Below are 12,050 nucleotides of genomic sequence, written 5' to 3' on the forward strand. Positions count from 1 at the left end.
AATGGGGATTCGAGGCTGGAAATAGAGCAGAGACCTGTGAGGGGGTGATGGGGGCACGCTGCATCGTAGCAAACAGCTACTGAGCTCTGCTCTCCCTCCAGGGTGGGAAGGGAACACAACCCCATGCATGGGGACACAGTGGATGTCAAAGCTGTAAAATCAATTGCACTCCGCCTGCTCTGCAGCATTGCTTGTTCCAGACAGATCTCATCTCTAGCCTGCCCCATTTTACATATTCAGGTCCTCATCCAAAACGCAGAGACTTTTTGTGGACTTCCACCGGCTCCAGATCAGATGCCCAGCCGGCACCAAGCCCTGCCACCAGCTCTCGACCTGGCTCACGGCGCAGGGGCTCAGTGCAATGGGGGAGTGGAGACTCGGGGCAGGAGGGTGCTGTGCTGAGGCAGCACCGTGGGCAAGGAACACCCAGCGCTCTGCAGCGGGATGAGGCGGAGCTGGAGCTCACGGTACCGAGCGGCTCATTGCCGACGTACAGGTTTGGGAATGTTCCAGAGGTCAGACCCTGTTGAAATGCCAGAAAACAGTTTTGCTCACTGGCTGCTAACAAGGGGATCATTCTGGGAAAATTCAAAGCAAACCTCTGCAGCTGACCAGCTGGAGCACAGGGACAAAGATCAAAAGGTCTATTCGAAAGCAGGACAGCAGAAAGGGACAGTCTCACCAACAGCTCTCCCCCAGCACTTGCCAGTGCTCACGCTTTATGATGTGAATGATAAACGGCCGGAGGTCAGGGGGAGCTGGGGCTGTCCCCCAGCTTGCCAAGGAGATGCGCGACCAGTTTCTGCAGGGCTTCAGCCCGGACCACCGAGATGCGCAGCACCTCCTCGTGGTTGGTTTTCTCTTGACTGCTGTAGCTCATCACCGCCTTATTGGTGATGAGGGAGATCCCAAGGACGCGGAGGCCACAGTGCCGGGCTACAATCACTTCTGGGACAGTGCTCATGCCTATGGTAGGAGAGGAAAGGACCAGCATGAGTCAGGATTTACACCGAGACAAGATCTCTCCAAGGCTGCAAACCACGATCCTACCTTCAGCGCTTGCCCTTGTCTCGTTCCCCCACAGCTCTCGATTTCTGAGCTACGAAACAGTTAAAGGCTGCGATACTTTAAGGCTATAATAGAGGTAGCACTACAGTTACAACCCTGCTCAGCACAATAAACCTCCCACCTTTGATTCCTGTGCGCTACATCTCTCTCCCCAAGACGTGTCAGACTGCTCGCAGCCTTGCTAAGAGAAGTACTGATGTGCTGTGTCATTTGGCTCTTCTCTTTCTCAACTGAAAAAAGCTATCACAGAGAAAAATAGCGCCGTGGAAAGCTGAGCTCCCTTCCTCGCACACAATGAATCTGCAGATATTAATGAACAGATCACCACGAGATGCTTCAGTGACCCAGGGGTCGAGCTGGAGGAATGACATGGATGATAACGCTTACCTTCCTGGCACGCAGTTGGGAAAGTATCCACAATTACCATCCCTAAGCAACCTGGGCTCTTATGGAGGGCTGCTTTGCAGGGAAGAGGCACAGTGAAAATCCTTACAGCGTCAGAATTTTAAAAAACAAACAGAAAAGGACTTTATTTCTGATTTGGCCCCACTCAGTCCTGCTGACATTGAGCCATCTGAGCACGGGAGATTTGTTTTTGGGAAATAAACACAATGTTTTGCTGGGATCCTTGCCCCGGGCAGCCACGAGCACAGAGACTCTTTGCAGCTCCATCCCAGTGCACTAAGCCACTGCGGAACTAAGCAGAAATATCGAGAGCTCATTTCTCCAGGCCCAGGAGACCTAGAGAGCCAAGGACTGAAGAAAGTCAGCCTTGAGCAGAGTTAAGTATTTAAGCCATCTACCCAACCAACCCTCCCAGCCCAGCTTACCCACAGCATCTGCTCCCAGCGCCTGCAGCACGCGGCACTCGGCGATGGTCTCGTAGCAGGGACCGCCCAGCAGACAGTACACTCCTTCCCGGGCGAAGCTCTGAAAGCCCAGCTCCTGCACGCTCTCCATCGCCAGGCTGCGCAGATCTTGGTCATAAGCATCTGACATGCAGGGAAACCTCACTCCAAACCTGCAAAGCAGTGAAGGGCACAGCCATGGGGATATTGCTGCCGCTGCTTCCCCTCCAGCAGAGCTCAGGGATGCTGAGCATCCTTTGGGAGAGGGAAATGTTAAGAGCAGACCTGCCACAGACACAATCTGTCTCATCCCAGGCTCATCATCAGACACTTCTGCCATCATGACATTCTTCCTAGATCTAATCACCCGAGACCCTCAGCACACCTGAACCAGAAACAGTTGGATGCACTGGGCAAATCGTGCGAGATTTGAGTCCTCACTGTCTATATTAGACCAGTTTGAAGGGCCTCAGGGAATGACTTTCTTGGGAAGGCAGATGAACAAAGCTTGCTAGTTAGAAAATGCATCCCAGGAAAGAGCATCCAGTTCTGCTTCTGATCCTGGCACAGCAAGATCACACCAAGCACAAGCTTGCAGACTCTTCTAGGGCAGAAGTGCAATTCAGTCGCCCAGCTGAGCCACCCCAGAAAAATCTGCTGACCCCTCAGCTGCCCATCCAGAGCATCCATGCATCCTGCAGGCCTGACACTGCACCTGAGAATGGGTATTGGATACTCAGCAGTGTCAGGTGGCATTAGATGTCTATGTTTAGGCAACAGCATCCCATTCTAGGTGTCCTCCCTTGCAGAAAAATGGAGAGAGAAGCACATCTTGGAGCTCCAGGGCCATATTACAGGCAGCCTTCATCCTGCACTTCAAGGCTAGGTCTCTTGCTTGCTTTGGGTCTTAAGGTACCAGCTCAGTCCTGCTCCTGACCAGGTGAATCCTACTATGGACTTGAGGAGAGCAGGAGTAGATGGCAACAACTGGCATCCTGCCGCTGAGGAAATCTGGAAAACAGACTCCCAGCCATCTTCTGACTCAGTCCAGTGGGAGTGGGCCAGGTCCCTCGTCTAGGCTATTAGTGCTCCTGCTTGTTTTCCTGTTCTTCCAGCTGAGTGTTTAGGGCAGGAGGTGGCTTATTCTGTGTTTATAAATACTAGATATTATCTAAAGAAAAAACAAACTTTCCCATCTGGCCTAAGGTAATAAGTATTCATCACCATGAAAATTGCTTCTCTCTCCTGAAGGATGGCCAGCAATGCAGAAGCCAGTCTCTCATTTATTAAATTCAGTCCTCAGATTCTTGCAGTATATTCCTTTTCCACATCACTTCATTGCCTCCAGTTTTACTCTGTTGTGCTTAGATAAATCCTTCCTGGTGGCTGAGCCAGACTGGATTTTAGGAGGAGCTCAGCTAAAGCTCTGTGATACGTTGAGAGCCGATGCATAAAGACCTTTTGCACATTTTGACGCCGTGGTCAGCAGTGCAGGAGTCACCTCCGGGAGCACTGCAGTCTTCACCGGGAGGCTGCTCTTGGGAGAAAATGAGACAGCTATGCTGCCTTTGAATGCTGTCCAGGTGCAGTCATTGTTTGGTTGGCTTTACTCCTCCTGCTCCTGAGCGATTATGCAAGTCCAGAGAGCTTTAAGCACCGCTCCATGCGGCTTCGGTGCTTTTGATCATTCTTTCCTCCAACCCACAGCAATACCTACGGAGATGTAAAGCTATTTCACTTCAGATGGGCACTCTTTGAATTTTCTCCTGACGTAGTTGCCAGACCTTTCAGATTTCCTCAGAAGCAGGAGCCAGGCCTGGCATTACGTCAGGAAGGGACTGACTGTAACTGGAAGCCAGGCAGACCACCCTATTCTCAGCCAGAGCTTGCTTTCTGGAAAGATCACAGGACAGTCCAAGTGCCTACCCCCTGCCAACAGGTCCTTCTTTAAGGATGAAGGTACCGACCCAACAATTATTTTAACCTACACTCACTCTTTGCTGATAAACCACCACCTCCTTCACCACCTCTGCTGGTTGTCCTCTGGCTTCACACACCTGGCTTTCATCTGGCTGCTCTCCTGCCAGCTTGCCTAGGAAATAATTCTTGCTCCCGTTATCTCCTTCTCACAGCCCAGCCTCTTTCTTTCCTGCCATAGGACTCTTGACAGCCCTTGATCTTTACTGCATCCACGTTGACTTCCCCCACACCTGATGTGCTCTCCTTTGCTCAGCCTCCATCTCCAGTGGACACGTCCTCCCGGTGTTTTAGCCCTATTTGAGAGCCAGAGGGCTTCCTTTGGAAAACACTGGCCCAACCTGGCACGTCTCCTCTCACTGCTATGACCTTGTCAGTGCCAGCTGCCTTCCAGACTACCAGTCTGATGGTGCCTTGGAAGGGTTTTAGGATCACAGATTAATTCAGGTTGGAAGGGACCTCAGGAGGCCACCTAGTCCAACATCCTGCTCAAAGCAGCTCTGTGTCTGGTGGCAACAGCAGTCCAGGCGTGAAGATGGGTTACAAGCCCCTCTGTGCACTGTCCACAGGATAAGGACCCTGCTGCACAGCTTGCAGAGGAAACCTGATTTCCCAGCTCAACCAGCAGCAGGTCACTCTCGTAAATCTGGAGGTCTCCCAAGACAACCACAGACTGATGCCTTCTGTGAACACATGATGTTAACAAAGACACCCCAGTTCAGTGACCTGGATACAAGGGTGGTTATCAGGAAATTCTGAAGTTTTCTCTTTGCTTTGCTATCAACTCACTGCCTGGCCTCTGTCACATCAGTTCCATCACGCCAGGCAGGGCTGTTGGCAAAGGCAGGCTGCAGACACGGCAGCTCACCGCAGAGCTCAATTAAGAGGGACCAGCAGAGAGAGGGACTAACAAGAAGAGACAGCAGCGGGTCTCTTTGGCAGACGGTACAGCTGGCCATGGCAGGAGAAGGATCAGAACCTACTTTTATAAAACAAAACCTTCTGGAGGTTTGTGTATAAACCCCTTACAGGCTTATAAGAGCAAGCAACAGCCAAGGAGAGGTGCCTGGGGAGGCAGGGCAGGTGGCACAGCACACGCAGCTATTGCTTTAGCTTTTCCCTCGGGGGCACCCACAGCCAAACTCTAACTCTTGGTAAATATTTGCCAGCAGGCACAATCGGCAGTCCTAGCCTGCGGCTGGAGGAAGAAAAGATTAACTGGCAACATGGGGCTGATGTCTTCTTACCGCTCATCGTTCGGCCCACGCAGCGGGTTCTGCCCTCCCAAGCCAAACATGCTGATGTGATCTCTTATGAACATGATGTCCCCCACCTGGAAGTGGGGATTCAGGCCCCCAGCAGCATTTGTGACAATCAAGATCTCCACCCCCAGGAGAAAGAAGACCCTGATGGGAAAGGTGACCTGCAAGAACCAAAGGCATATAGACAATGAGCATCGCAATCCACAGCCAGCTACTACTAGTACTACTACTGCTACTACATTTGCAGTATCACAATCTGTGGGCAGCTTACACAATGCAGAGAAGGGTCTATATGAAGCTACGAGGAGACAAAACAAATTTTTCCCCAATTTTAACTTTTAATTTAAATAGAGAGAATTTTAATGTTTTTTTAACATATTAAAAACTAATCTTGAAATGAATGTCATTAAAATTCAAGCCCACGTTTCCTACAGCTGCACTAAGGTCAAATAAATGTGGTACAAAAAGAATCTGCAGATAATTTCTCCTCACTGCCAAGGTCTTGCGGAGATCAAACCACTGTGCTGATTGAAGTAACTACTTATGCACATGGACTGGGAGTGTAATTGATAAACCAGCTTTTTACAGCAATGATGCATTTCACAGAAGCATAGAGATGACTTTATTAATTTCATTTTATTCCTATTAGTTCACTTCAGTGACCTGCTTAGACAAAGTTAAGGAACAATTGGGAACCAGAAAAAAAAATAAGCAGCTTGATTTTGAGGAGTCGAGAAGGAACTGGGATGATATCTGCTAAAGCAGCTACGAGCAGAAAGTTTCCTGGCTATGGACATCACTGCTTTAAGAAATGAGTATATTGTAATAGACAAACATGTCTTGACAAATCTACTTTCATATCAAGTTCATTTAAAATAAGGCTTTTTTATAAGAAGTTGAGTGATGCCAAGTATTACAGTTTATATCCAAATGCACAGACCTCAGCCACAAGTAAAACCTCAAAGCTACCCAAATGAAAAAAAAAAACCACACAGCACTAACAGCCAGGAAACAAATATTATTGGTGTTTTCTAACCAAAACGTACAGATGTGCATGTTACATAATATAAACACAAATATTCACACACTTCTAGATGTTAACGGGGAGGGTACACTGAGCTACACTAGCCAGGGAGTTTTTTCTAGGGCGGGGGGGGGGGGGGGGGGGGTGGAGCAGAATAAAGGGGCGGGGTGAAGCTGTAAACTATATAAAGGGAAAAGAAGATTAAAATAGATTATTCTTATTGCTCAGTTTTCTGGTTTTTGATTTAAATCATGATTAAAATGACTGAGTTAAAGCATGTAAATGAGTCTGCCTTGGATGCTACACTGTGTTCCCCCGCGAGTATAGCAGGGCTGGCTGCGTTGCACGGCTGCACAGCATCAGCCTCACCCAGCAGAAGCTGCCTCCCTCTCCATTTGAACTCCTAATTTTATTTTTTTGTGGAGAAATCTAAAATCTAAGCAAGATTCACTGAAAGAGCAACGTAAGCTCATTGCAAGAGCTGACCTCCCGCAGGTAGATTCCAAAGCAAGCAGCCACCTGTGCATCTTTTCCCACACACCTTCCCCCTGGGCGGATGATTTGAAGAACTCACCGCGCTGGCAGAGTATCCTTCGTAATAGTGGAAGCGGCCCTGCATGCACACGCAGGGCTGGCCGTTCAGCTCCCCAAACACCAGCCTGCCAACGTGCCCTGCAACTGGAAATTTAGAGAGTGTCATTCAAGTGACAGGTCGCGAGGTCTTTGACTTTAGAGGGACCTGTCAGCTGATCATTATGCATTACAGCGGGGCCAAGCGCTGCAAAACCAGGAGCTGCAAGTTAAATAAATACCATAGAGCAGGAATATTTTGGGTTTTTTACGGTGAACACACATTTCATCACTGAGGGACTGGTTTGCAGACCAAGCGGTGCACACTGAGTTATCTCGCTGCACGGCTGGTGCAGGGTGCCCAGGGGTGGGCTGCTGACGCCCAGGGTTGTGCTGACCTGTGCTCCGTGGGAAGTGAGGGATGTCCTCATACGGAAAGATCGTCTTGTTATCCAACACATCGGCCAGACCTCCCAGTCCAGATCCGCAGATGATGGCGGTCTTTGGGTGCTGGACAGTACGCGCATGTAACCAATCTGCCGTTTCCTTGTACACCTCGTAGCTATTTCTGCAAAGGAGAAGAGGTCAGTGAGGCTATCAACCCATCCACAGAACAAGCTTCAAAAGATGAAAGTCCTGAAAAGGTGCAAAGAAAAAGAAATTTCATTAAAATGAAAATAATAGGAGCTTCACTGCTGCTATTGAAGATGTTCTACTTTTAATCTCATACATTTTACCCCTGGCCAGAGGCGAATCATTGAATCCTCTTTGCTAGTTTCATTCTGCACTGGAAGGATGGCTAATGATAGCTCAGATCACAGAAATGTCACAAGGCATAACCACTCCTGCTTCTGATGGGCTCGGGTCTCCTGAGTTACTGAAGGAATGCAAAAGCACAGCCAGACTGAGAAACTGCAGCCTCCAGGTGTGTGCACAGGGATGTCCAGCCTGTGATGGGGAAACACAAGAGGCTGGAAGGCTAAGGGCACCTGTACAGCAAGGCTGGGACACCGTGCTGATGAAAGAGTCAACACTGTCCTCCACAGTAGGCAGACTATGGGGACATGGGGCAAGCATCATCTACGGCAATGGAGAACCCAATCTTCATAAGCGGTAACTGACATCAGCCCCCAGTGCTTCCTTCTGGGGTTGGTAACACCTCTCAAACACCCACCTTAGAATCACAGAATGGTTTGGGTTGGAAGGGACCTTAAAGCCCATCCAGTTCCACCACCTGCCATGGGCAGGGACACCTCCCACTAGCCCAGGTTGCCCAAAGCCTCATCCAACCACCTTCTTAACACCTTGTGGTTCCAGTACAGGAAGCTAAACCTGGAGATCTCATCCATCCTCTCCCCCAGGGTGGGCAGCAGGTCACACCCACAGTCTAGTCCTAGGCAAGAGGCTCAGGGAGATCAGTCTACAGCAAACCAGGAATTAAAACAAAGGATTTGGACTCCTGGGTTTATGCTGTCTGATTGAAGAGGGGGACTGCTCAAAGGCCTTGGCAAAAAATGTGTCTTATCCAGCGCTAAGGCACATTGCTAGAAGGTGGGATAGAGGTTGGCATCGTACTGCTGCTGTGTATCTGCTCAGGGATATCAGTCTACAGCAAACCAGGAATTCTGATTGAAGAGGGGGACTGCTCAAAGGCCTTGGCAAAAAATGTGTCTTATCCAGCGCTAAGGCACATTGCTAGAAGGTGGGATAGAGGTTGGCATCGTACTGCTGCTGTGTATCTGCCTGGACCCTTGGGCCTGTCAGTCCAGTATCCGTCAGGTGCGTTAATCACAGTTCTGAAATACAATCGATAGCAGAATAATCCCATAATCCTGTTTCCAAGAGGACAAGGCAGATACCTTCTGAAAGTCAATGTCAAGGTTGATTGGAGACTCCTCAAAAGCAAGGGTACCCACAGCATTTCTTGATGCCAACTCAATCGTTACCATTGATGAGTAGAATTAATGATTGGACGTGGGAGAGGACTGGGTCCCAGGGTGAATCAGCACAGGGAGGGGCAGCAGGTTCTCTACATGACAAGCTGATCTGCTTATTAAGGGGTGAGAGAATCAGATGAGGAAGATTTGACTCAGTGTACAACTGGTTCTTCTACCTGGAGTATCAGATATTCAAATAAAGGAGCTCAATTCTGTCTTGTTTTTTTTCTTTATACCAAGCAAGTAAGGAGTTATTGCACAGGTATCTTCCGTGAGTTTTTTCATCTCCTAGCTGTCCAGTTCCTGCTGTAAGTCCTGTCCAATGTCTGATATATCAGCCTTACCTTCCTAGTTACTACCTGTGATGTCAAAAATACCCGAGGACGTTATAAACCTGTGATCCAATCAGAATAAATAACTGCCATATTCACACATTAAAACTAAGTAATTTAGTTGAAACTTTTCAAGGGAAAAGTCTGGAAATGAGAAAGGTTATTTACTATAACATATTGGTGCATTTTCCAAGCATATCATGAGCTCCTGAAATAAGCAGAGAGTGACATTAATGAAGCCTCCACTTGACTGACTGTATTATCCCTTGCCCAGCTACAGTTCTCCCAGAGAAAAAGCTTTACAGGTGCTTTACATACGTTAATAAATGACTCTTCCCCAACTTCTGTTGACTAACTGTAATACCTATTTAGAAATCAGAGGGAACCAAGAGAATTTAAATGTAATACCCAAGCTCTTGACATAGTTGTAGCAGGCATGAGAAAAGAACGAGGTCACCTGGATCGGCTCTTCCTCTAACACTAATCCCCCCCCCCTTTTTTTTTTTTGCATTTTTTAAATAAAGGTGCATACACCCTTGCAAAATAACAGTAAAGAATGGATGTTATTCTTATATCCCCATAAATTTTAGGAGCATGGGATGAATCCTATCTGGTGTCTGCTGGTGACACTGGGACTGACTGAGCTGTGCTGAGTTTGAGGGAATTTTTTTCCTTCTAAACACAAGACATGAAAATACTTCTTATCCAAAGCAGTAGAACTCCAGTGCTGCACAATTCTCCTTGTCTGAAAGGAGCTTCAGCAGGGGTGCAGAGGCGCGCTGAGCCCTCTCCATCCCAAAGGCTTTGGCCATGCCAGAGCTGGCCCCAGTGCTGAGAGCACAGTGATGCCAAAATTTATCTGCAGCGCTCTGCTTGCAATAGTCAGTTTTCAGAAATCTGGATGCACAGCATCAAGGGGGACCAGTAGGCACAGATAATTCCTGAATATGAAGGAGATACCTGCTCATCAGGAGTGGAGGGGGAGTGCAACCCATGGTTAGCATGAGCCCAAGGTCTGTGCAAGCTTTTTGCCAGCCTGAATTAATACGTGTAGCACAAAGCCCCCTGTAGCTCCTCCGTCTCCAACAATGCACACCTAATAATAGTGCTCGGTAGCGTCGCTTCGGATTAAATCACAGGATCAGCTGAAAACACAATCCCCTTTATTGTGATTGCTGTCATCCGCTGGAGAAACGTATCTGTTGCAAAACGCAGGACTGTCACCAGTGACAGATCTTCTATGGCATATAAAGAAAACCCCCACCCTCATTGTGCTTCTAGGTTGGTTGAAAGCAAAGCCACGTAAAAAGCAGACATATCCCAATAACCAGATAAAGCATCACGCTTCGGAGAGGGGCATACCGCCATCCGTATCCGCAGCGCGTGCCTCTCCACACTGCGCTATCTGCCTCTTCTGGCCCATAACCTCTCCCAAGGTCGCCTGCTCCTTGCCATATTTCATAATGCCAGCACCTGACACAGGCAGATGGCCAGATTCCTCTTCAATAATAAGATGTTCACTTCTGAGCAGCCCTCGCTTGACATTTATTGAGTGCCCAGGAGGAAGAAGAGGAAAACAAGATGAGGAAAAAAAGATGCAATTTCTCCAGCCTGGATGTCTGCACATCCCCTATTTCACAGCACCTTACCTGTCTTCCTCAGCATAGGCCATCCTCCTCCTCTCTGCTTAACCAGAAGAAGGGGATGGTTGCTGGAAATGGAGCTGCAGGGTTTATTTGACCAAAGAGCGGAGGCCCATTGAAGGCGCGGAAGCTGCCGCTGTCTCTGGCAGCCAGGCAGGGAGGTGTGTCCCAGCTTCTCTCCGCTTTCCGGGAGCATCTCTAATCCCTGGGTAGGAGGGGCATGTTCAGGGCATCTGCTTTTCTGGTCTCACCCCCCATGACACACACGCTCTAGAGCTCTGCAGAAAGCTTCCACACAGGCACACACACACTTTATCATGCAGATTAAGCCTAGAAAATTCACACCCGCGTACACCGCTTTCCCACAGCCTCCCAGCGAGGAGCAGCCAACAACGGCTCTGCGCAGATTTGCACACTCTGGTGTCAACTGGGAACCAGCTAGCAGCTGGAGTCACCTGCTCTGTGCAATTCAAACCCCCGGGAGCGTGGCACGAGCTCCCTGGGAGCACACAGACTCTGTGAGCTGACCTGTACCGCCGCAATGAGACATTTCCACATCCCATGGCATTATCTTCCCAATCTTTTATGGCAACCAGGGGCCATGTCCCATTAGTTTTTTGTTTTGTTTTGTTTTGGTTTTTTTTGCTCATATTTAATTGCCTCACCCATCTCAAAAGGAAATACTGCCTTGAGGTGCGCTAAAGCTCTGTTCAGCTGATGACATTATGGCTAACACAGGAAAAAAAAAATTGGGGGGCATGCCATCTGCCCCCCTTATTTTAGCTTTGTTTTAGACAGAAACAAAGCTTAAACCAACCTGAGTGTCTGGGCAACAGTGTCTGATCCCAACACCCAACATGAAGCACACTTTACAGAGCCATGGATGTTTCCAAGACAATCAAAAATTGGTGATGAGTAGAGACTCTATATGCCCCAGGTGGAAGGCTACAGCTACAATAGACACTCACAGCTTCCTCGACCCAGAAAGGCCACATGGGAATAGAATTTATAAATATCCCAACCACAGAGAAAACCTCCATTAGAACTTGTCAATTCCCAGACAAATCAGACAGACATTAAAAAAACCCCAGAAAACTGGGCAGCACCAGTTTCAGGTCTCATAATATTTCTGATTACTTCCATCCACATTTGCCTGTTGCTCTTAAAGACCCCACATCAAACATCCCCCTGGTTGCCCCAGGAAACTCTCTCAGAGAACTGCAAAGTCAAACAAGGTAATAAATGCAGCAAGGAAAAACCGGGGCATTTTTAGAAAGTTTTTTGTCATTCTTGTCTTTCTGAACCTTAGCCATCTCTCTCTCTGCCTCTTCAGTGTATGTTCTCCTTTCCCTTCAGCAGTGTTTCTCTACACAAAACCCAGCAGGCTGA

At 48.4% G+C, this 12,050-nt stretch overlaps 1 protein-coding gene across 1 annotated transcript; it reads right to left on the reverse strand.

The window, feature by feature from the left end:
• Positions 1-748: 748 nt before the first annotated feature.
• Positions 749-7,317, reverse strand: PNP (purine nucleoside phosphorylase; the record flags this gene model as incomplete). Its single annotated transcript, XM_010086917.1, has 5 exons — positions 749-966; positions 1,899-2,089; positions 5,141-5,316; positions 6,754-6,857; positions 7,148-7,317. Coding segments are annotated over 5 exons (859 nt in total), but the record flags the coding sequence as incomplete, so codon positions are not given.
• Positions 7,318-12,050: the final 4,733 nt, after the last annotated feature.

The sequence above is a fragment of the Pterocles gutturalis genome, unplaced genomic scaffold (assembly GCF_000699245.1).
Source record: "Pterocles gutturalis isolate BGI_N339 unplaced genomic scaffold, ASM69924v1 scaffold30011, whole genome shotgun sequence".
In the NCBI taxonomy this organism is placed as follows: Eukaryota; Metazoa; Chordata; class Aves; order Pterocliformes; family Pteroclidae; genus Pterocles; species Pterocles gutturalis.